Source organism: Eubalaena glacialis, chromosome 7 (genome assembly GCF_028564815.1).
Source record: "Eubalaena glacialis isolate mEubGla1 chromosome 7, mEubGla1.1.hap2.+ XY, whole genome shotgun sequence".
NCBI classification, from domain to species: Eukaryota; Metazoa; Chordata; class Mammalia; order Artiodactyla; family Balaenidae; genus Eubalaena; species Eubalaena glacialis.
Genome location: NC_083722.1, coordinates 14,136,074 through 14,160,487, shown reverse-complemented (window position 1 = coordinate 14,160,487; position 24,414 = coordinate 14,136,074). Strand labels below are relative to the sequence as shown.

Here is a 24,414-nt window from a genome sequence, read left to right as displayed (position 1 = left end):
AGCCGGGGAGCGTGGGGAGGGGGGCGGGGCCTGTGCGCCGCGGGAGGGGCGGGTCCGGGGGCGGGTCCAGGGGCGGGTCCGGGGGCGGGCCCAATAGCCTGGCTGAGCCTGGGGCTTAGGAACCCAGCCGGCGAGGCCCGCGGCAGCGCCAGAACCAGCAGCAGGCGACGAACGGCGCACAAGGTAGGCTCCGCCGGGTGCAGAGAGGGTGCGATGACCAATGGGACGTTTGCTAAGTGTGAGTGTGTGATCGGGTTCCGGAGCGGGGCGTCCCAGCCATCCGCGCCCTGAAATGGGCTCAGGGAGCCGAGTGAGAACGGGGAATAACGAGATCAAGTAGTGAATGACTTTTCTGAGTCCATGGTTAAAGTGACCCCAAAGCATTGTCGGGTATTGTTGATTTTAAGAAAAGAGAAATACTTGCCGGGACAGTGAGGGGAACTGGGGTGCTGTAAATATTGTCTTGCTCCATGGTAATTGCATAGGTGTATGCATGTATAAAAATTCACTGAGCCATACTCTTAAAATTTGTGCACTTTAGGGAAGTTATTCTTCAATTTACCAAAATTTTAAAATAAATCTAAAGCAGACACATGTTTTTTTGAAAAGGTGAGGAGGAAACCAGTGTTGGGAGTCCACCCAAGGAGAACTGGGGCGACCAAACTAGCACATCTGCTATTTCTGTGTATGGGTAAGAATGATTGTGAAATTTGCCTTTCCTGATTCTTATAATTTTGCACTTTTATCTTGCTTATAGAAAGAAACTTTTTTTTTTTTTAATTTTATTATTATTTATTTATTTTTGGCTGTGTTGGGTCTTCGTTTCTGTGCGAGGGCTTTCTCTAGTTGCAGCAAGCGGGGGCCACTCTTCATCGCGGTGCGCGGGCCTCTCACTATCGTGGCCTCTCTTGTTGTGGAGCACAGGCTCCAGACGCGCAGGCTCAGTAGTTGTGGCTCACGGGCCTAGTTGCTCCGCGGCATGTGGGATCTTCCCAGACCAGGGCTCGAACCCGTGTCCCCTGCATTGGCAGGCAGATTCTCAACCACTGCGCCACCACGGAAGCCCCCATATAAAGAAACTTTTTATTTCTCCAGAAAAGGATGTGGACAAGTTAAGTACAGGTTGAGAAGCTATGAGAACACCTAAGAAGTGATTAAGTTATATGCATGATGTTAAGTTATATTTCAAGTTTGTGTAAGAGGGGTAGAGTTGAACAATTCCAGGCTGCCCTGGCTCAGTGATAAAATTATGCTTCCCTTTTGTTTTAAGTAGAGAACTGTTTCTGAAGGCTCAAGTTCAGCTTCCAAAGTTTCTGGCTGAAAGTGGAAATGGGAAAACTGCAACTCTCTTTTGCTTTTCTATACCCAATACATCAGATACTTCCCTCTGACCTCTCAGAAAACCCTGAGCGTCACCTCTTGACATCGTCAGGGCCTTGCAAAAGCCATTTGTTAACAAATGTTTGCTGGGAAGTGAATTTGTGTTCCCAATTCCAAGAGAGGTGCCTTCCCCTTAAATCCTAAGCACACTGAAGCCAAATTTTGCCATAAAGGGAACTTTTCCTTGAATAACTGCTTTTCCATGAATAATGATTCATGGATGAATCTTTAAATTAACTCTACCAAGAATAGCCTGGTAGTCCAAACTAAATTAGTTTCACTCATGACTCAAAGGATATGTTACAACTATTGTGTTGTATTGTCCTTACATGACAAATTTCATGTTGAAAGGACAGACATTTTCCTCATACCTTCCGGTAGATTTGCAGTTATGTTCACATGTCCTTTTTTCTCAGTTCCCTTTGTAAAAGGGGGGGGAAAAAGGAACAAAGAGTGTTGCCCATCATCCAGTTATACAAAGGGTTAAATCACAACCCCCTGCAGAGGGTGATGTACCCCAGGCGATTTAGGACTTCAGGAGGGAAAATAAGGGTGAGGCATTCTGTGTTTTGGATAAATGGCCCCTAGATAGCGTGCCTCAGGGAGAATTTCAATGGCCCCAGATTCTTGCATCTTCTTGTACATAGAAATCACTAAAATCATTAACTTGAGGTATCTATTCTTTGTGATTAGCAGTAATCTTTTACCAAGATGTATGCTAGACTACATGTTTTTCCTAGTCAAAAAAAAATGTGGAACATATATATTTGGAGCAGTTCCTCAGAGGTATCTGAAAGGCTCTCTCCCAGGCTATCGTCCTCAGTAAGGTCCCCGAATAAAATTGAAACCCACAACTCTTATGTTGTGTGTTTTTCTGTAGGTCAACACCTTTGTGTGCATTTTCCCATACCAAAAAAAAAAAAGCTATAAGAAAATTATTTAAAAATGCAAACTTGTGGGGTAGAGACGGGATATTGAATCCGTGCATCTACTTTTGCTTCCTCCTGAAACTCTACCAAAACAACAGCAGGATTTTTAAAGACATAAAGGGAAGACAGAAGAGAAGATAAAAGCAATAAAAATTTGAAACCTAGAAAGCAGATGGACGAGTGATAAAGGATTTTGCAGACTGAAGAAAGCTAAATTCTAAACCAGCAATGGGGAAAGCCAATGAGCAATCCTAATTGCACTATAGAATCCCCCAATGCTCAGGAATTAGCAGCACCAGGTACCTCAGGGAGATGGAAGGGTATGGTTGAAATTAGGAGGATTGCTTGAAATTCTGGTTCCTAAAAGGCTAAGTCCCCAGATCCCTTTCCCAATTCCCTGCAACCAAGTATCTCTTCCTCACCACACCAGCAGACTTTGGGGGGTTTATTCCCTGGAGAGGGTACAGTCTTTGGACTGGGAAGATACAGTTCACAGTTGGGGATGGGAGTACCATACTGAAAATATGGGGATTAATTGAACACAGGCAAACTGAATGCTGGGGCCCTTTCCCACTTTTATCCTTTTCTCATGTGAGTATAGAACCATGGTCCCAAGGACTCAAACTTTCAATGGGAATTGGGAAGTCCATCTATGGAAAGTCTGACGAGTCCAAAGAAAATAAAGATAATGACATCTAAGTTTCCAAATAATATCTATTCACATCATCCTACAGTGAACTTACAGTCAATAAGCCCCATCCACAAACTTAAACTTATAATCAGCTTTTTGGTATTGACTCTTAAATGTGAGTAGATAATAAGAATTGCTAGGAATTTGAGGACAGTCACTAGTTTGAAAGATAGAAGACAAAACCAACAGAAAAAATGACTCAGTAACAGACCATGCAGATAAATAAGGGAAAATATTATATACATTCTATACATGAAATAACAACAAAATAAAATGAAAAGAGAACATCAGAAACAAAAAGGAGCTCTTGAGAATTAAAGACTTGAGAGCAGAAAAGAAAAACTAAATAGCAAGGTAGAAAGATAAAAATAAGGTGGGCTCTCAGAAAATAGGACAAAACGATGAAGAGTTGGAAAATGGAAAAAAATATGAGAAATTTAGAGCACTGGGTCAGGAGGTTCTACAAACATAAAAAGGGGTCCAAGAAAGAGAAATAGAAAAAAAGGACCAAAATCATCATCTGAATAATTCAAGAATTTTTCCATAATTGAAGGATATGAGCTTCCAGATTAAAAGAAGTCAGCCAGATGGATGAAAGTAGACCCAAGATAAGGCATAGAATTATGAAATTGCAAAAACTAAGGGGCAAAGAAAAGGTTTGAGAGAGAGAAAAATATTGGCCACATGGAAAATATCAAGATCCAAATGTCTTTGAATTTAAGCAGTAACTCTACAAGCTAGATGGCAAGGGAATGATTTCTTCAGAATTGTGAGAGAAAATGTTTTCTAACTAAGAATTCTTACCCAGCAAAACTATACATCGAGGATGGGGAATAATAGTGTGAAGACATTTTATACACGCAAAATTGCCAAAAACCCTTTCTCTCACGCACTCTTTCTCAGAAAGCTGCCGAAGGTTGTATTTTACCAATATAAGGGTGGTAACCAAAAAAAGGAAAATAGACAATAAAGGAAACAGGAGATTCATCAAAAGATAAGAAGGAAGGCTCCAGGATGGTGATAAAGAAAGATCGCAGAAGGCTAGCTGTGTACCAGTAGAAGACAGCATCCAGGTCAGAAGGCTCTTCTCTGAAATGACATTGATAGGATATCTGATAACCGAAGAGATTGAGAGTGTATTGACAGGAGATTGGGAGAACTTAGAGTTGAATTAGTAATAAATATATGGAAATTTTATAAATGAAAAAGCCAGATAGTTATTAACTATAGAATAAAAAGTTGTACAGAAAAGGAAAAGTAATCATAGAATTCTATATGGCTTACCTGTGAATAGTATTTACCTAGTCATAATAATGTGAACTTGAAATGTTTAATCACGAATATGCTATATCTATATGGAAAGGATAGGAAAAATGAGAAGGTGGTGTGTGTGTGTGTTGGGAAGTTGAAAGAGGACTAAATGCTTATCTTTTCTAGATGCTTCCTAGAAATAAAAAATTAAGAAGATACAAAATAAGCATGCTATTTGAGTTATATTTCAAGATTCAGCTAAAAGAGTTAAAGATGTTTGTCTCTCATTGGAAATGGGGACTGCTGCTTTCATCACTCTGCTGGACTCTTTGAATTGTGTGCATTATAACATTGATTAAAAAAATAGGAAGTAAACATTAAAGGAAATTTTAAAAATTAAAGAGTGAGATGCTAGGAAAGATTCTAAGCTTACAAAAGTTATAATGCCTGTTTTTTTTTTTGTCCTCTCTCTTTTTTTTTTAAACTTAAATTCTTTTACTCTAAGATGTAATTCAATTTATTTAAAGATCTTTCCTAATGTGTATTATGAGGTGTGCCTCTACCATCAGACTCACTGAAAAGTAATTTTTTATATAGCTTTTCCGTGAATATTGAAATATTTTTTAAAAGCCATACTGCTGGGACTTCCCGGGTGGCACGGTGGTTAAGAATCTGCCTGCCAATGCAGGGCACACGGGTTCGAGCCCTGGTCTGGAAGATCCCACATGCCGCGGAGCAACTAAGCCCGTGTGCCACAACTACTGAGCCTGCGCTCTAGAGCCCGTGAACCACAGCTACTGAAGCCCTCGCGCCTAGAGCCCGTGCTCCGCAACAAGAGAAGCCACTGTAGTGAGAAGCCCGCACACCGCAACGAAGAGCAGCCCCCGCTTGCTGCAACTAGAGAAAGCCCGCAAGCAGCAACAAAGAACCAACACAGCCAAAAATAAATTTATTAATTAATTAAAAATAAAATAAAAGCCGTACTGCTGAGAATAATAAGTTTTTACTTCATTCATCAATAGAATTGAAATGCACTTAAGTGACAACCTTGCAAACATTTTCCACTTAGGCATTGGAGACATTTGTTTCTGAGTCAAAGCTATCTACAAAACCATGGCTAATACAAGAACAGTACTTGATGTTGAAGAGTACCCCGACACTGAGGTACAGAAAAACCGAGTGCTAACTCTGGAAGAATGGCAAGAAAAGTGGGTGAATCACAAAATTGCATTTCACCAAGAACGAGGACATCAGTAAGAAATGTTTACATTTCTTTATATCAAATGTTGGTCTATAACAGAAATGCTCTATCAGAAGCTGACTTTTGAAATAGAAATAATAATATAGATACCCATTATTTGATTTTAAGATGCACATTTTTAGTTTTTCACATTGGAGCATCTCTGAAATCAGGATGCATCTGTGGCATGTCATAGTTGAATTGGCAGTGATATTTCTTCCCATGGAGTATAAATAATGGCGTGACTTACAGTTGATGACATCTTAGATTTATGAAATATGTCTTTTTTTTAATCCCCTATAACATTTATTTGTTGGGCATACATGTTTATACATATGCAGATGCTCAAGCTATATTAATGCTGGCATCTCTTTATACTGAAAAGTGGTGGTGTTCTGACTTTGCTTTCCAATAGCATGTGTTCAAATGTTAAAGTATTAGCTATATGGTGGAAGAAGAGAAGTTGAGAGAAATTAATAAGTGAGCTGAATGCTAAGCAATGTAATAGTAGTAGTAGTAGTGGGCTTCGAAGCAGCAGCAATAAAGATGGGTCAGTGCTGAGTAAAGTGGTCGTGACAGATGTTCTTTCTTCCAGGCAGCCACCCTGACTGCCCAGGGGACATCATTATTATTATTACATTTGCACACTAAGTAATAGTTGGGGTATCATCCTAGAACCATTGTATGAGTTCTCTCTGTCATGTAGCTGGCCTTAGAAGACACACACACACACGTATACATTTTCAAAACATATCAACCAAAGAAAAAATAATTTTTTATGTTTAATTACTAATCAGGAAAGCCCCAGGTTTGAGTCACATTAACTGCTCACTAGTTACCTGACTGAGCAAGTTGCTTAACCTTCCTGTTTCTTCATGTATAAACTGGAGATTTTAATGAATAATGTTACCTACTTCATAAAGTTGTTGGGAAATAATAAGTGAGTAATACATGAAATGTACTTAGCATTGTAAAATTGTAGTCCTTTCCTCTGTGTCTTGGGCTAATTAAAACAATTTTTTTTTCTCCCCAGGCTATTAAAGAAGCATTTGGATACTTTTCTTAAAGACGAGAAACAACTGAGGGTATTTTTTCCTCTTTGTGGAAAAGCAGTTGAGATGAAATGGTATGAGCGGATAAGCATCAACGTACTTTCTTGTCTTGATGATAAACACTTTGGGTGAATAATAGGATGTAAGTTTAAAAAATTCCTTTCTCAGGAAACGCACAGGGATTCTATATTTTTAGTAGACTGTTACTGATGGGTTCGTAGAGGTAATGCTCTCAAACAGGAAGACAGTGCAGAAACAGAGGGGAGAACTAGTCTTTCTGTATTGAGTTTCTAAGCAAAAGAATTAGTCTACAACCAAAGTGGTGGGGGAGGCGGAGGATGGGACCAGCCTTCCCTCTTAAATTTCCTTCATCTTTGTGCATGGTTTAGTTTTTGTAGGTGGTTTTGGAATGTAACTAAGTTAATTTTAGGTATTTTAAATAGAGGTGGACAGAAAAGCTCAAAATGAATTACAGCTTTTTGGCAAAACCGTGTATAGTCCACAGTTCAACTCAACTCTCCCGTCCCTCTACGAGCACATAGGAGGTTTTGTTTTCATGAATCATTGCTAATAAAGCCAGTGATAAAGGAAGTAGTTCTTGTGAGTAATTCTCTGTGAAGAGAATTCACTTTAATTCACAAGCCACTGCCACTATGGGTTACTCTAAAGTCACAAACCTGGCAATCGTTTCCCATACAGAATTTGTTGTAATGATAATGTACAGACGCTATCGTACATGCCAAGACATACTATTAATGTATAAACTTGAATGTTGAGAACTTTGATCATCAAGCAGGAAAGAAAAATAAAATATATGAAAATGATTAGTAAATGAAAAATATAGTAACTTAAAAATTCTCTCTTCCTTACATAAATACAGGTGGGCAAACTACAGCACATGTGTGCATTGGGAGTGGATTTCTGAGCGGGGACGGTGGCATTTTTGCAGCCAGCCCCCTGCTCCCTCAACTTGTAGCTGAGAGCATTTGTGAGTGGCTGCTGTGGCTAAAGATTCTAGGGTGGCCACGAAATTGAGAACATTATATCTTAACCAACTCACTGAACCAGAAGAAAGAATTACTTCGCAAACTACCTGCAAGAAAAACATTAACTCTATGAGCAGGTTGTCTTATTGCTGTGTCATAAGTGATAACAACCTAGTTCTAGCAGAGGCTTTGAGACAAGGTTAGAAAATGGTATGATGAAACAGCCAATTAAATGTGATTGTTGAAGATTTAGGGTCTACAGTCCTTTGTAATAAAAATGCCAGAACTAAGCTACTGTAATTGTATAAAAGTTATTATATTAGAGGATTTTTCACTTATGTAACAAATTTGTGTATTAAGGTCTATACAGATATCAGATGTGAATAGATAAACTATGAGCTGAAGCCCAAAAGCATTAACATAAAATGTTTAAGACATTTCCTTAGGTTTTGGTTTTCTTTTAGGGCAATATATTCCAGTATAATCCAGCCTATGCCAGTCTATAGTAGGCTATGGTTCATTTTTCCATATGTTGAGTAGAAGTAAAAATCCATGCAGCTGGTCTGGGTAACTTTTTTATTATATTTTATAACTTCAACAAATGTATGGAGAATAAAAAAAAATATTCCATGTATGTTAACTTACAAATTTCCCAGGAAATGTGAAAGACAAGTTATTAATATGTATGTTTTAGAACTATAAACAGTTCATGTTCTGACCACATTGAAAGTGTGTCCTCTTGTGTAGGGAATAGGTACCATCAGTTCTGCTATTGTTCAATTGTTCTGAAAATGCTAATTGCATTCTAACTCCACTGATACATTAAGGAACAATTTGAGCATGGTTTGAATTTCACATGTGCTTATATTATTTTGTCTGCAAGAAACATGAGGTGAAAGCAGATAACAACACCCAGCTCTACTAAACCGTGTATAAATAGACAAAATGCACCCATGCACAAACCTCAGCTATCTCCCAGATACCTCAGTTCACCTCGATGTGCTGTGAACCACTTGCTCCCATCCACAGCCAGTGTTGGAACTTTCCATGACTGCTAATAATCCCCCTTCCATTACTTTACAATAACTTGAAAGCTGCAGCCCTTCCAACGCCTACAAGTCTACAAGTAAACTTCAGGTCTCTTTCAAGGTAAAGTGCCATGTTGTAGTATTTATATATTTTGTAACCATTTAACATGTAAAACTGTGCCACCATGTCTATTAGGTCCTTGTCTTTTTTCTTTTTAATGTGGCACTAAGTTTTTTTTTCTTAAATACTATTTAATCCATTTTATTTCTAAATACTGTTTAATTGCATATTATTGAGAAAATCCTGATTCACAGAGATGAGTTATGGCAAATGTGCAGCAGCTTTTTCTCAAAAAAAAACCTTTTTAAAAATTAAGGTATAATTGACATACAACATTATGTTAGTTTTAGGTGTACAACATAATGATTTGATATTTGTATATACATATATTGCGAAATGATCACCCCAATGAATCTAGTTAATCAATACATAGTTACAGAACTACATAGTGTTGTGTGTGATAAGAACTTTTTTTTTTTTTTTAATTTATTTATTTAATTTATTTATTTTTGGGCTGTGTTGGGTCTTTGTTGCTGCATGTGGGCTTTCTCTAGTTGCAGTGAGCGGGGGCCACTCCTAGTTGCGGTGTGCGGGCTTCTCATTGCAGTGGCTTCTCTTGTTGCGGAGCATGGGCTCTAGGCACGCGGGCTTCAGTAGTTGCAGCACACGGGCTCAGTAGTTGTGGCTCGCGGGCTCTAGAGCACAGGCTCAGTAGTTGTGGCGCACGGACTTAGTTGCTCTGCGGCATGTGGGATCTTCCGGGACCAGGGCTCGAACCGTGTCCCCTGCATTGGCAGGTGGATTCCTAACCACTCTGCCACCAGGGAAGCCCGATAAGAACTTTTAAAATCTACTCTCTTAGCAACTTTCAAATATGCAGTACAATGCTACTAACTATAGTCACCATGTTGTACATTACATCCCCATGACTTATTTATTTTATAACTGAAAATTTGTACCTTTTGACTTCCTTCACCCATTTCACCCATTGCTCACCCACAGCCTCTGGCAACTACCAATATGGTCTCTGTATCTATGAGCTTGTTTCTGTTTTTTGTTTTCTTTTGATTCCACATATAAGTGAGATTATAAGCTGTTTGTCTGTGTCTGACTCATTTCACTTAGCATAATGCCCCCACAGTCCATCCATGTTGTCATAAATGGCAAGATTTCAATTGTTTATGGCTGAATATACTCCATTAGGACAAAGTTGTTTAATGTGTACTCCAACCCCCATTTTCCCCATAAGCCTCATGATTTTTACTGCATGATTTTGCATGGTGTGTGATTTTTAAAAAATGCACATGTTGCATAACTGACTTATGTGTTTACTTAATGTAACATAAAATCAATACTGTACCTGGGTATTTGTGCCACTAGTGCTGTTTCCTTTGAAGTCCAAGATCCCAAGACTGAATTCTGTAATTATAAAGCTTACCAGAAAAATACTGGTAAGCTTTTGCATATGGTAATCAAATAAATTTCTGGATAGGGTTTAGTGTAAGTAAGTGGAAATTATAAGATTATTATAGAAATGGATGCTAATGTTCTAGAGCCAAGTGCTCCAGTACGGTATCTACCAGCCCCATGTGGCTGTTTAAACTAAGTCACACGAGCCACGTCTCAATAGCCTATGTGGTTAGTGGCTGCTGGATTGGACAACACAGGTATAGACTTTTCCATCATCACTGAAAGTTTTAATGGACATAGCTGATTTAGAGAACTTGAAAAGCATATCTAATTCATAGGATGCTTTTAAATCAGAAACTCTTCCAATCAAATCCATTTGTAGTAAATCAACATGTTAAGGTATAATTTTCCAAACTTTTAAATTTTTCCTAAGGTCATATAAATCATTTTTTCAGAATTCCACATAGCATAAGGTTTGAGAATATATAGATCCACTTTCTGTGTATCTACATGTTCTGTGAAACGTTGTGAGTCTGAATTCAAATAAATCCCTTAAAATTCAGGAGAATGTATGCTTATTGGTATATATCCTTTTACTTAGTACTGTATTTGAAATAAAAATTTAAGTGTAATTATATGATTTTATGCAGGTTTGCAGACCGAGGACACAGTGTAGTTGGTGTGGAAATCAGTGAACTTGGGATACGGGAATTTTTTACGGAGCAGAATCTTTCTTACTCAGAAGAACAAATTATGGAAATTCCTGGAGCCAAAGTATTCAAGGTGTGTTTTGATTTTGGTAAATAGTTATTTCCATACCCCCAGAAGAAGGTTTTTCTCAGCATGAGTAAGTGAGGATACTATACAAGTGTCAGATGACCCCACTTTATCACCAGATTCACCTCGATATTATATAGTGTAAGGAGCGTAAAAAGATAGACAGTAGCTAGATGTGAACAAATATATATAAAAGCCAAGGTCAAAGCTTATTTGTCGTGTTTTTGGTTTGGGTTTGTTTGATTTTTAATTTATAAACAGGTGTTTCTGAGAACCTGTCTTGTGCCACACCCAGCATAAGACACTGCAGAGATGAAAACACAGTCCCTGCCCTAAAGAATCGCTTAGCTTAGGAGAGAAGAGAAACAGAGGAGGCTATTTGTCATACACGGAGCTAAGTGTAATGACACGGGGTATTAAGGGAACAGAGAGGAATGTTTCCTAACCCAGCCTGGGGGGGCTTCCTGAAGTGTGGTGACAGGGCTAGGACAGGCAGAGAGTCAGGTCATCCAGTCCAGATGTCCTGTAAAGCTGGTACCTGAACGTGACACAGCCAGATTTTCTTTTGTGACCAACCACCCTTGTGGCCTCAAGGGAAGTGAGTTTGAAGGGCAGTAGCCTCCTGACAAAGAGACCAGATAGGAGGTTGTGAGCAGTGGTCCAGGAAAGAGATCCTGAAGGGCTGCACCAGGAGAGTGATGGGGCACTTAGAAAAACAGATAGATTAAAACGATGTTTAGGGTGTCAAACTGGGAGGATTTAGTGATTAATTGAGTGGGAATCCAGGGGGTGGTGAGTTCACATTTCCAGCTCAGATGACTGGTTGGATGGCAGAGAATAAAGGAGAAGCAAGTTGAGGAGCAGAGAAAATGAGTTTTGTTCTGGAGATGAGTTTAAGAGACCTGTGGCATGATAAAGGGGTAACTGGCAAACGTCTCTGAAGCATGCGCCAAGCATTTGGGCTGGAAATGATAGATTTGGGAGTTGTCCTCCTCCTGCGACCAGAATGATCCAGTGGAACTGCTTCGCTAGCTTGGGGTAATAATGTGGAAATAAACAGAAACCACCCAAATGAGAACAAGCAGAGGCCTGTCAATTCAGAGGGAGTCGCCAATTGCATTTGTCAGAGGCTCAAAGCCTGGCAGGGGGGTGGGAAAGCTTTCTAGAGAGAAATGCGAAGGCTTCTGGTGCTGTTGGCTAACTAGAAGAGGCATCCCTTGTGATTGGTTTGGGAAGCATATTTGATTTTGAGCTAGAAGAGAGGAGTAGGGGTGGAGGGGAGGCATAAAAATCAGGGAGACTGGCAGTCATTGACCACGTCCTGCAAGGCTGTGGTTAGGCTTCCCTGGCTAGTTGCTGCAGAGGTTATGGGTCCGAGCTCTCTTACCAGATGTGGTCTGGCCACCATCTGTCTGTACATTTGGTCTCTCGCAAAACACTCTCTTTTCTAAATATTGAAATTAATTGCTCAGGTCACTAGGAAACTTGATAGGACTTTATTTTACAGCTTCCTCCCACTCCATTCTTAGATCATCTAAGAATTCCTGTTTGCTCAGTCCGGAGAGGCTAGTCCTCTTCCAGACTCCTTGGAGCAGTGATTCTCAGCCCTGGTGGCACATTTGAAATTATCTGTGGATCTTTTAAAATTCCTAGTGCCAAGGCCTTGCCTCCAGCTAATTCAGTCAGAACCTCTAGAGATGGGGCCTGGCATCAGGTCTATTTAAAGCTCCTAGGTGATTCCAATCTGCAGCCAAAGTTAAGCTCCACGGGCTGTTCTCCCTGCCTCCAGGCCCCTTCCTCTCAGGGCTGACCCCCACTGTGCTTCCAGACTGGTCTTCAAAGACCCGCCCACCTCTGTTGCACCTTATTTCAGAATAAAATCCAACATTTTCACATCCTGAAGTACATCTCCTACCCTGCTCCTCCCCCCACCTCCCAGACTTCTCACGTCCCACACCCGTGATGTCAGCAGATGCATCCAGCCAGTTCTTCGGCCACCTTTTGTCCCGCCTTTCCTGGTGCTCGGGCAGTGAGTTCCCTGCTCTGTCTGCTCTGTTCCCACAGTCCTGGGCACACAACCAGAACAGTACAGACCATTCTGTACCGTGATGGTTCTTTGTTCCCACACCTCTCTGCTCCACCGGGGTGTCCTCACTGGGGTCAGAGACTGTCAAATTCACTGCAGTATCTAGAACTTGGGCTAGTCCTGTCTACAAGGTGCTCAGGAAATAAATGCTCATCAGTCAGTGGATGAAAGAGAGGACATTGGGGAGTCAATGCAACTGCACTTTTCATGAGTAACTCTTAAAATGTCTGCCCTTTCTCTCTCAGTCTGCCTGGTAATTGATTGATGTGTATACTTGTCATTAGGGGGTCAAAATATTAGGATTTTGCTAAAGTAAACATTGCTAAAATATAACAAGCTCCAAAATGAGTAATAGTTAACTGATATTCAGGATTAACCAATCTGATTTTCCTTTTTGAGTTGATCCAAAAGAACCCCATACAGGTTTTTAATTTTAAAAAGTCCCATTAAAAATTATTTTCAGTAAAATTGTATTTTATTTTCAGTTAAAAAAATATTTGCATAGGTTGCAAGGTGCAGGAAGTGAGGGGGGAAAGATGGAGAGGAATTCACCAAAATGATTAAAATCACTGTGTTCAGAGGGTGGCATGCAGGTTTTTTCTTTATTCTATACATTCTCTGCAGCATGGTCCATATTTATTTCAAAATTAAAAAAATAAAAAAATTTTTTTTTATAGATTAGTGTTTTTTTAAAATATGTTATTTATTTATTTGGCTGCATCGGGTCTTAGTTGCGGCATGCAGGATCTTTAGTTGCAGCATGTGAACTCTTAGTTGCAGCATGTGGGATCTAGTTCCCTGACCAGGGATCGAACCCGGGCCCCCTGCACTGGGAGTGCGGAGTCTTAGCCACTGGACCACCAGGGAAGTCCCCAAAAAATAAAAATTTAAAGTAAGATGTCTAAAAAAATTATTTGCTGTGAAATTATGTTCTTTATGTTTAATTACACATTCTTTCTCTACCACCCATGCGCTGCTTTGCCCCTCTTTTTTTTCCCTTGACCATTCAAGTACCTCCTAATGAAGTGGAATTTTTTTTTTCTTGACTTTTTCATTGCAGAGTTCTTCAGGGAACATCTCGTTGTACTGTTGCAGTCTTTTTGATCTTCCCAGGTAGGACTGATGTCTACCTCTGCACTTTTAAAAACTTGAGTGTTTGCTAGGCAATGCTGGGGTGGGCTGAGGGTCTTTTTATCACTCTCATCCCCTTGCAGTAGCACCCATGAAGCACTGATTTGAGTCTCTGTTCTGCAGTTATTTTTAACTGCAGCCTATATGTCTGCCCAGTTGATATCTTTGCCCTTGGGTAGCTGCTAAGCTCTGGAAAAATTATTATGACCCTAGGAAGGTAGGGAAAAGGAGGGGAGAGCAAGAAAGTGTCTTCCACTTCACACCTGTGTCTGTAACAGAAATGCATTTCAGGGTGTGGACGGAGGTGAGAGCTCATCTCCTAAAAGTCCCTGATACCTGTTCCAGGGGCTGGGAGGAGAGTTGTCTCAAACTGTCCCTTGTTCCTCCTTTGTGCCCCCAAGTCCAAGCTGCTGCCACCAGCTCCTAGAACTAGGAGGAGATGGACAGCTACACACACACACACACACACACACACACCAGCACATCCCTAGAGACTCTGAGGGAAAGCAGATGTGAGATCCCAGTTCCTTAACAGCTGGTGAGGTTCTGACATGTGCCATGGGGAACACTGTCTTGTTAAAGATTTTATTTTTCTTACATAAATTTTTTTATCTTTTTCTTTCTGGTAGAGCAAATATTGGCAAATTTGACAGAATTTGGGATAGAGGAGCATTAGTCGCTGTTAATCCAGGTGATCGCAAACGGTTAGTGATTTGGCTCCTTTAATTATGTTGTTTTTTTCCCCTTTTTTAGCCTCCTTAATTTAGTATATTGTACTTTTTCTGGTTTCCAGAAGATTACTAGACTTCTACTAGTTTGAAATAGCTTATTGTATTTGGAATTAGAAGACCTATATCCAATAGCATCTTGGTCTAAAAAGTATAGGATTTGGCCACGGGGACATGGGTGCAAGGCTTGTGGTTCTGTCACTTCTAAGCTGTGTGGCCCTGGTCAAAGAATTCAGCTTCTCTACGCCTTAGTTTACTCCTCTGCAAAACTGTAATTTTTCTACTAATACCACCCTCACCACCTCCATTGAGAGTACCAGGTAATACCTGTTCAGCTCTTGCCATGTGCCAGGCTTTCTTAAAATACCTTATGTGAAAGAACACAGTTTATCCACCAAGCAACCCTGTGAGGTATTAGGCTATCATTATTCCCATTTTACAGATGAGGAAACTAAGGTCAAAGAGGTTAAGTGGCAGCAGAGCGGCAGCAAGTACGTGACAGAATTGAGATTCAGACCCACGGACTTTGGCTTTAAAGTCACGCCCATGACTAGGCCCCCTCACACGGTTGTTGTGGGAATGAAAAGAAATGACACGTGTAACAAGTACCATGTTGACCCTAAATGACTGTTTAAATATTAGCTGCTATTGTATTAGAGCTTTTGATCTAGATATTTTGGGTGACCATTCTTTTGTACCTGGTCTTATTAGAAAATAAAATTAAAATATGAGAAAGTATACTGAGTAAAATGTGACCCCTCCTGCGTACTTTCCAACCCAAATATCATTCACAGACTTACTTGGGTGTAACACATAAATACTGAACTACTTAGTTGTATGGAGGCAGACTCAACACATCAGTGAAATGAAATTTCCCTTTTTAAAAATGAATTGCTTGGGACTTCCCTGGCAGTTCGGTGGTTAAGACTCCGAGCTTCCACGGCAGGGGGCGCAGGGGGTTCAATACCTGGTTGGGGAACTACGATCCCGCATGCTGCACGCGGGCCAAAAAAAAAAGAATTGTTTGGTGAGTAAGGCTTGTTGCCAAACCTAATCTTATTTTAATTAGACATTGCCACATCCTCTTTTTTTTTTTTTGAAAAAGATTTAATTTTATATATTTTTGGCTGCACTGGGTCTTCGTTGCTGCGCAAGGGCTTTCTCTAGTTGCGGTGAGCGGAGGCTACTCTTCCTTGTGGTGCACGGGCTTCTCCTTGTGGTGGCTTCTCTTGTTGCGGAGCACGGGCTCTAGACGTGCGGGCTTCAGTAGTTATGGCACGTGGGCTCAGTAGTTGTGGCGCATGGGCTTAGTTGCTCCCCGGCATGTGGGATCTTCCTGGACCAGGGCTCGAACCCGTGTCCCCTGCATTGGCAGGTGGATTCTTAACCAGTGCACCACCAGGGAAGTCCCACATCCTCTTAATATATATTTTCCTCTGGTGATAATTCACACTCCTTTTCCCCTTTTCTTTCTGACACCATTCCTCCTTTCTCTCTTCTCTGGGACCCTCACCTTCCTCACATGCCTAGAAGTCATCATTCCCAGAGGGACCATCCTCAGCGAGGCTGTGCCGTCCTCTCTCCTGTACTTGCTCCTTCAAAGATTGCTTCAGTTCTTCTATTACTTTCGTTCTGGTATTCAACAAATACACATTAAGTTCCTACTATGTCTAAACACACATGATGTTGGGGAAATAACTGAACAAGTCGCACATGGTATTGGCCCTTATTGTTTCTGTATTTCCAGCTCTGTTCTTTCTCCCAAACACCCACATCCCATATCCGGTGTCTGCTCGGCATTTCCCGTGTGACATCAGTGTCCGTCTTCAACTCAAAAGTATCACCTGTGACTTCTGCGTCTCCATAAAACACCACATTTATACACTCAACTCAGTTCTGCTGACTGTCTAAGATTGTAGGTGTTCCCCGCTCCCTCTTCCTCGAGGTTAGTCTCTCTGCAGGCTTTGGTTGCGTCGCTCAGATCCACAAGGCGGTGGGGAGCAAACCCGAAATCACAAAGCTCACTCTACAGACCGTGCACCTTGTGTTCAGTTATTTCTCCACCATCTGGCTTAATTTTTATAGATAATGATATAATCTGACATAATTATAAATATAAATATATATGTATATAAAATTTTAGCACATAGTAGGAGCTTAATAAATATTTGTTGAGTAAATGAGTGAAAACAAACCTGACTCAAAGCAAGGAAAATACACTGTTTCCCACCAGCCACCATCGCCTCCTCTGTCCTAGAAATAAAGGCCATCTAAGTGGCCTCTGAACTGTTTAGTTCATGGTAAGAAAGAGTCTTGAGGCCCCTCCAGAGCTCTTGGAGACTCTAGTTCTAGTTTGGTCACAGACTCTGTCTTCCTGATCCCCCTATTCTCTTTCCTCCCCTTCCAGGCCCGTGTGTGTGTGTGTGTGTGTGTGTGTGTGTGTGTCTTGTCACAGCCCCAAGAATGCCAGAGAACACTGACCTTTGTTTCCAGAATAACTGCTTATTTTGAGCCATTAGGAAGATAAATGACTTTATCTTAGCATTTAAGGTACTTAGTGCTTTTTCCCAGTCCTGCCATCAGTACAGGGTGTCTTCCTGCTGAGATTACACATGGGCGAAAAATGATGTGGTCTCTGCTGTGACTCTCAGGTTTCTTGCCTACCATCAATCATACCTCTCATTTTTCTGAATTTTTTGAGACTGGTTGAGAGAGAAAGTCCGCATTCCAAGAGGAAGGATGCCTGTGAGTCCTCTGAAACCCTGCCAAACCTGTCTGACTGATCGCTTCATCAGGACAGCAAGTCCCTCCTTTCTTAAGAACAAGAATCCAAAGTTAAAAAGTAAAGGTTTCTGCTCAGAAGTTTGCTTAGGTCTGGTTCTTTCACTTGCAAGGAAGAGTGACCGGCTCAAGCCAGCTCAAGTTTTAAGGGAGTTTATGTTGAGGATGCTAACGGAATAAGCTACTGACCCGAGCATTTACCACGTACCAGTGTTCTAAGCACTTTATGTGTGTGCACTCATTGAATTCTCACAACCACCTGTGAGCTGGTTACTAGTCTTATCCCCATTTTACAGATGAGGAAACTGAGGCACAGAGGGGTTAAGACTTTGTCAAGCTTACATAGCCTGTAAGCAGAGGGGCTGGACTTTGAGCTCGGGGACCTTGCAGAGTCCGTACTCCTAATCCCCATGCAGGACAGCCTCCCTGATTTCTCCCAGGGCTCTGGACAGGGATGGCAGCACAGCCGGGCCCTGTGGAAAGAGCCAAGGCTCCTCACTCAGAGCTGTGCAGCTCGTCCACCTCTGTCTGCCTGTCTGTCTCTCATGGCCTCTTACCTCCCTGTGCGTGTCTCCTCTGCCCTCCTACATCAGCACTCAGCTTCCTCTGCTTACCCACTCCTGCTCCCAGACATCTGACTCACAGCCCTCAGCCTCCTCAGCTCCAGCCTCCACCCAGCACAGAAACTCCAGCATTTGGTCCAATGACCACAGCGAACTAGCAGCTCCTCTTTGGATCTCTTAACTCAGTTTCCCAGCGGAGTCATCTGATTGGTCCAACTCATCATTCTGTACCAGACCCAGGCCTGGCTCCTGGTCTGTCTGCTGATGGGCCCTGTTAGGGCAGGTCCCCACTTTGAACCCATCAGACACGGCTGGGAAGTGGCGTCACCTGCTCCTCAGAACACTTACTCCAAAGGATAGTTGCCGTAGCACTCAGGGTTTATGCCACCCTTGCAGAACTGTAATGTCATAGTACCTTGAATTTTGGCCTGTTTATTAGTCTTATCTCTCTCCAACTAAAGAGAGGAAAGGGATTGTGTTTTGTACCTCTTACCCGTGCCCCCGGTGACGACCCCATCACCCAGGATATTTGTTAAACTGCAGCATCCCAGGCCCCACAGCAAACCTGCTGACTCAGTCTTGGGATGAATGAAGCTCGGGCATCTCTTCTTCCAGCAGGTGCCCAGGTAATCTCGATACCAGCCGGGTCTGGGAACCACTGCCCCAAAGCTGGCAGTGCTTCGGGAAATATACGTTCAAAGCTGATGGGCCTCCGGGGACCACATCACATTGGAAGGAGCCTCTGTTCTGCTTAATTTGACATCTTCTGGTCTGATGGGCTCCAGAACCAGGCCTCCTTTGGATTCCCATCCTTCGCTATTTCCCAGCTTAGGCAGGTAACATCATTAGCTGAGCCCATTTCTAGCTTTTTAGAATGAGAATCTACTTCATGTGATTTTTTAGGAGAGTTAAACTCAGTAATAGAGATGAAAGGAAAAGCTGGCTTCCCTCCCTGCCTCTCGTTCTTTGTAAAGAAATGTAACACATGCCTTTTTATGTTCTTTTCAGCTATGCAGATATAATGTTGTCCCTGACAAGAACTGGGTTTCAGTACCTCTTGTCTGTTTTTTCTTACGATCCAACTAAACATGCAGGTAAAGTTTCTTGTTCTTTTTCCAGTTGCCTTGTTTTCTGATTTAATTCTATGACTTGGATAGCATTGTTTTCTCCTAATTTATCTCATGTGAGGCATACTGCTGATATACATGCAGTCTGTGTCATCCATGGTGGTGGGGATGGGATGTATTGGGCTGATGCCTACAAATACATCCTCATAGGAGGATGGGGTGAGATGTGGATGTGGGGAGGTAGGGGTGTGCAGGAAAATCTCTAAACTATTGCTGCTTTTAATTTCTGGAACTTTATAATTTATTGCATTTTAAAAATAACTGTATTTGTTTTGAATGTGTAAAAGGGATGTTTTCTTCTGGATTCATTTAAATGTGTTTGAACATTAAAGCCTGACCTTTTTTTTTTTTAACATCTTTATTGGAGTATAATTGCTTTACAATGGTGTGTTAGTTTCTGCTGTATAACAAAGTGAATCAGCTATACATATACATATATCCCCATATCTCCTCCCTCTTGTATCTCCCTCCCACCCTCCCTATCCCACCCCTCTAGGTGGACACAAAGCACCGAGCTGATCTCCCTGTGCTATGTGGCTGCTTCCCACTAGCTATCTATTTTACATTTGGTAGTGTATATGTGTCCATGCCACTCTCTCACCTCGTCCCAGCTTACCCTTCCCCCTCGCTGTGTCCTCAAGTCCATTCTCTATGTCTGCGTCTTTATTCCTGTCCTGCCCCTAGGTTCTTCAGAACCATTTTTTTTTAATATTCCATATATATGTGTTAGCACACGGTATTTGTTTTTCTCTTTCTGACTTACTTCACTCTGTATGACAGTCTCTAGGTCCATCCATCTCACTACAAATAACTCAATTTCGTTTCTTTTTATGGCTGAGTAATATTCCATTGTATATATGTGCCACATCTTCTTTATCCATTCATCTGTCAATGGACACTTAGGTTGCTTCCATGTCCTAGCTATTGTAAATAGAGCTGCAATGAACATTGTGGTACATGACTCTTTTTGAATTATGGTTTTCTCAGGGTATAGGCCCAGTAGTGGGATTGCTGGATCGTATGGTAGTTCTATTTTTAGGTTTTTAAGGAACCTCCATACTGTTCTCCATAGTGGCTGTATCAATTTACATTCCCACCAACAGTACAAGAGGGTTCCCTTTTCTCCACACCCTCTCCAGCATTTATTGTTTGTAGATTTTTTGATGATGGCCATTCATTCTGACTGGTGTGAGATGATATCTCATTGTGGTTTTGATTTGCAGTTCTCTAATGATTAATGATATGGAGCATTCTTTCATGTGTTTGTTGGCAATCTGTATATCTTCTTTGGAGAAATGTCTGCTTAGGTCTTCTGCCCATTTTTGGATTGAGTTGTTTGTTTTTTTTGATATTGAGCTACCTGAGCTGCTTGTAAATTTTGGAGATTAATCCTTTGTCAGTTACTTCATTTGCAAATATTTTCTCCCATACTGAGGGTTGTCTTTTCGTCTTGTTTGTGGTTTCCTTTGCTGTGCAAAAGCTTTTAAGTTTCATTAGGTCCCATTTGTTGATTTTTGTTTTTATTTCCATTTCTCTAGGAGGTGGGTCAAAAAGGATCTTGCTGTGATTTATGTCATAGAGTGTTCTGCCTATGTTTTCCTCTCAGGGTTTTATAGTGTCTGGCCTTACATTTAGGTCTTTAATCCATTTTGAGTTTATTCTTGTGTATGGTGTTAGGGAGTGTTCTAATTTCATTCTTTTACATGTAGCTGTCCAGTTTTCCCAGCACCACTTATTGAAGAGGCTGTCTTTTCTCCATTGTATATTCTTGCCTCCTTTATCAAAAATAAGGTGACCATATGTGCGTGGGTTTATCTCTGGGCTTTCTATCCTGTTCCATTGATCTATATTTCTGTTTTTGTGCCATTACCATACTGTCTTGATTACTGTAGCTTTGTAATATAGTCTGAAGTCAGGGAGCCTGATTCCTCCAGCTCAGTTTTTCTTTCTCAAGATTGTTTTGGCTATTTGGGGTCTTTTGTGTTTCCATACAAATTGTGAAATTTTTTGTTCTAGTTCTGTGAAAAATGCCAGTGGTAGTTTGATAGGGATTGCATTGAATCTGTAGATTGCTTTGGGTAGTAGAGTCATTTTCACAATGTTGATTCTTCCAATCCAAGAACATGGTATATCTCTCCATCTATTTGTATCATCTTTAATTTCTTTCATCAGTGTCTTATAGTTTTCTGCATACAGGTCTTTTGTCTCCTTAGGTTGGTTTAATCCTAGGTGTTTTATTCTTTTTGTTGCAAAGCCTGATCTTTAAGTCGTGGCTTTTCAGGAAGAAGTGAAAACCAAGTACATAGACTTTTAATTTGTAAAAATACCCTATTTGATTTTTAATTGAGCCTTTTTAAAAAAGTGCTTTGTTTTATAAATATCTGTGTTAGTATTTTTTTCTGTTTGAATAAGTCAGATCTTAAAAACTCATTAAAAGATGAGACCTAGTGTCCATAATTAAGTCTGGGACAATCAGATGGAAATAGAAAATAAGGGAAACAGATGTCAGCTCTGCGAATGTGATGTAAGTTCCCTTCCTGAACAGTAGGCCTAAGGAAGGGCCTGTAGGAGGAAGATAGAACAGGCCTTGTCTGGGGTGGAGGCTAAGAATTCCCTTCTAGGAAGGGGCAGAAGCTGTTTCTTCTAAAGTAAATGGCCCACAGCAAAGTGGGCAGAGTTTGTAGGATGAGGGTAAGTACAGGAGTGGTAGAAAATCTATACCCTGGAAGCAGGAAGCCCCAAGGGAATTTGTTCATGAACTCCACTCTGATTTTCCTGTTCCCAGGTTCCAAGGCTGACTCAGCCATCTCATGTAAGCTGGAGATGGGCATCTAACATTACCAGTCCCCTCAGTAAGCCAGTCTTTGGTATCAGATGTGCACAAGAAGAAGCAGAAGAACCCGTCACATCCTCACCTATTTGGATAATTGAGTTATGTATGGAATGTGTATACCAAGGTCATTGGAAATAAGCTGAGAAGTGGGCCCTGAGAATTTATTTCTCTTTACAATTAGATCTATTAGAATTTATTCTTCACCATGTTTCTCTTTTACTTAGGTCCACCATTTTATGTTCCGGATGCTGAAATTAAAACATTGTTTGGTAAGTTACAGACATGTGCTGTAACTTTTGAAATAAAGTCAACAGTTAACTGTTTTGAGCTATTAGCAAGCTATTAATATCTAGAAGTATATAAAATTTAAAAGTCAGAAGCCATTTAATTGGAGACTATTATATCCAAAAAAGGAACCCATCTCTGTAATAGGACTTTTTAGCTAAATGGTATGCTTATGTTAAAGACATCTGAATTCTTCTAGAGAGATGGTATGTTTATTTTAGCTCTTAGGAGTTATAAGTGATAATAACAATTCAGAGCTCAGAAATTTTACCCTTAATATTTATTTCCCCGTGTTCGTTAAAAAGAAAGAAAAGATCTTCAGTACACACTCTTTTTAAAATCATCTGATATGTTTTTAGAACTGGTTGCATTCTTCATAAAGTTTTAACTTGTCACACTTTCTTTTTGTTTCAGGTTCAGTGTGCGATATTCATTGTCTGGAGAAGGTTGATGCTTTTGAAGAACGACATAAAAGTTGGGGAATTGACTACCTTATTGAAAAGTTATATCTATTTATAGAAAAGTAAATGAGACGTAAATAGAAGCAAGTAATATCAACATGTTTTTGAGCAATTGAAAATTGTGCTAAGGCATGAAAATATAATAGATGACTTTTGGAAAAAAATTCTTCACAAATCACATCACAGATCTTTGCTCAAAAATGCTTATAACTTTTTAGGGAAAAAACCACGTACTTTGGAAAAGAGAGTGTGATTGGGGGCGAAAGATTATACCTGTGTGTCTTACTTACAGATTGCAAGAATTTTTTACAATCAGCATGTATTACTTGTATAATTAAAGAATAAAAGAGAAATATAATGCATATAACTTAAATACAATAGACAGAAACATTGGCATTCTTTATGAAATTTAGAACCATTGGGTAAATGTAACACTTTAATGGGGTCCAAGGTAAAAGGTAGTGGTCTAAGACATTATATTAAACATTAATTTTTACTATAAACCCTCATACTGTACTCAATCCTAGCACTCCTTTTCACATTTTTTCTCCTTACATAATTTTATATGTGACAGAATGAAGAAATAAATTTTTAAATTAATGAAATTAACCAATCTATATGGAAAAAATATTTTTCCCAAACTGTAAAAAGAAATTATTTTTCAAAGTTGTTTTCTGTGTTTGGCAGTTTTTTGTTTCTCGTAATTTAATCTTGTTTAAATGATAAAGTCTTACGAAGTGCAGTGTACTTAGGGGCTGGATTCATGTGTGTTCATTATGAAAGTTTAGATTCAAAACTTTTCAGTTTTTCATTAAAAATCACATTTTGTTAAATCAGACATTCCTCTCTTACCGCACTACCTAATATTTAAATGATTTAAATTGTTTAGCTCATGTTAATAGGATGGCGTGTATTATAAAAATTATTTCATTGTGTGTTTATGAAAATTTCAGAAACTTTGAAATCTCCAGCTTCTCATTTTCAACCATACACCTCCAGCTCATTTTTCTGTGTGTGCTCAAAACCTTCGAGCCTGCACCACTTTCCCCTCCCCACCAAATCCCTCACCCCTGAAGCCAAGCACGTGGGGCACGAGTTATGAAATTAGATAGGTGGTCAGAGTGGGTGCTGGAAGACCAGGTGCCCTTAGGGGAGAGCAAAGCTGGAGACCAGAACCCAGGTTGGGTCCAAGGAACCACACAGGTGATGGAGATCTGCCTGTTAAGGAGGTGCCCGGAGGCTGCCTGAAACTCAAAACTCACCAACCCAGGAGGGATTCAGGTTTGTAATGGTAGCAAGCTTTTGCTCCTGTGAGCTCACAAGCCCATGCTAAAGCGCCTACAGTCTTTGCTCCTTCTCTGTTCAAAGGTTGCACCTCTCCTCCCGGACTGAGATGCTTCTATTCTATGTGGCTTGCTCTCTTCCTTCCTCTCGTCATTGTCAGGTACAATCTGGGATGTAACTGTGTCGTTGGACTCGTTCTGGGATTCCTTCTCAACTGCATGTATGTGGCATGTCTTCCCACACTGGCAAAACCAGCAGTCCATGTGCCTAAGCACTAACTCCCTCCCCCAGACTCCTCAGCCTGTCGCCCTCCGCCCCCTCATCTCTGCT

The 24,414-nt window shown here is 40.6% G+C and overlaps 1 protein-coding gene across 2 annotated transcripts; it reads left to right on the top strand.

Annotated features, from left to right (window-relative positions):
* Positions 1-101: 101 nt before the first annotated feature.
* Positions 102-23,147, top strand: TPMT (thiopurine S-methyltransferase). Of its 2 annotated transcripts, XM_061194849.1 has the most exons (10): positions 102-183; positions 610-691; positions 5,321-5,504; positions 6,525-6,617; positions 10,679-10,811; positions 13,952-14,004; positions 14,652-14,726; positions 19,103-19,188; positions 22,279-22,323; positions 22,754-23,147. In XM_061194849.1, exons 3-10 carry the CDS (start codon positions 5,365-5,367, stop codon positions 22,864-22,866), a joined length of 738 nt encoding a protein of 245 aa, XP_061050832.1. In that variant the 5' UTR covers positions 102-183; positions 610-691; positions 5,321-5,364; the 3' UTR covers positions 22,867-23,147. The 2 variants fall into 2 exon arrangements, with proteins under 2 accessions (XP_061050832.1, XP_061050831.1); XM_061194848.1 differs by lacking the exons at positions 22,279-22,323; positions 22,754-23,147 and adding an exon at positions 22,007-22,116.
* Positions 23,148-24,414: the final 1,267 nt, after the last annotated feature.

Excerpts from the sequence above, each read along its gene's own strand:
- TPMT (XM_061194849.1), top strand. The coding sequence starts at position 5,365 with ATGGCTAATACAAGAACAGTACTTGATGTTGAAGAGTACCCCGACACT. Across the intron at positions 19,189-22,278 it reads CGATCCAACTAAACATGCAG|GTCCACCATTTTATGTTCCG; the intron begins GTAAAGTTTCTT and ends TCTTTTACTTAG. Across the intron at positions 22,324-22,753 it reads TGAAATTAAAACATTGTTTG|GTTCAGTGTGCGATATTCAT; the intron begins GTAAGTTACAGA and ends TTTTTGTTTCAG.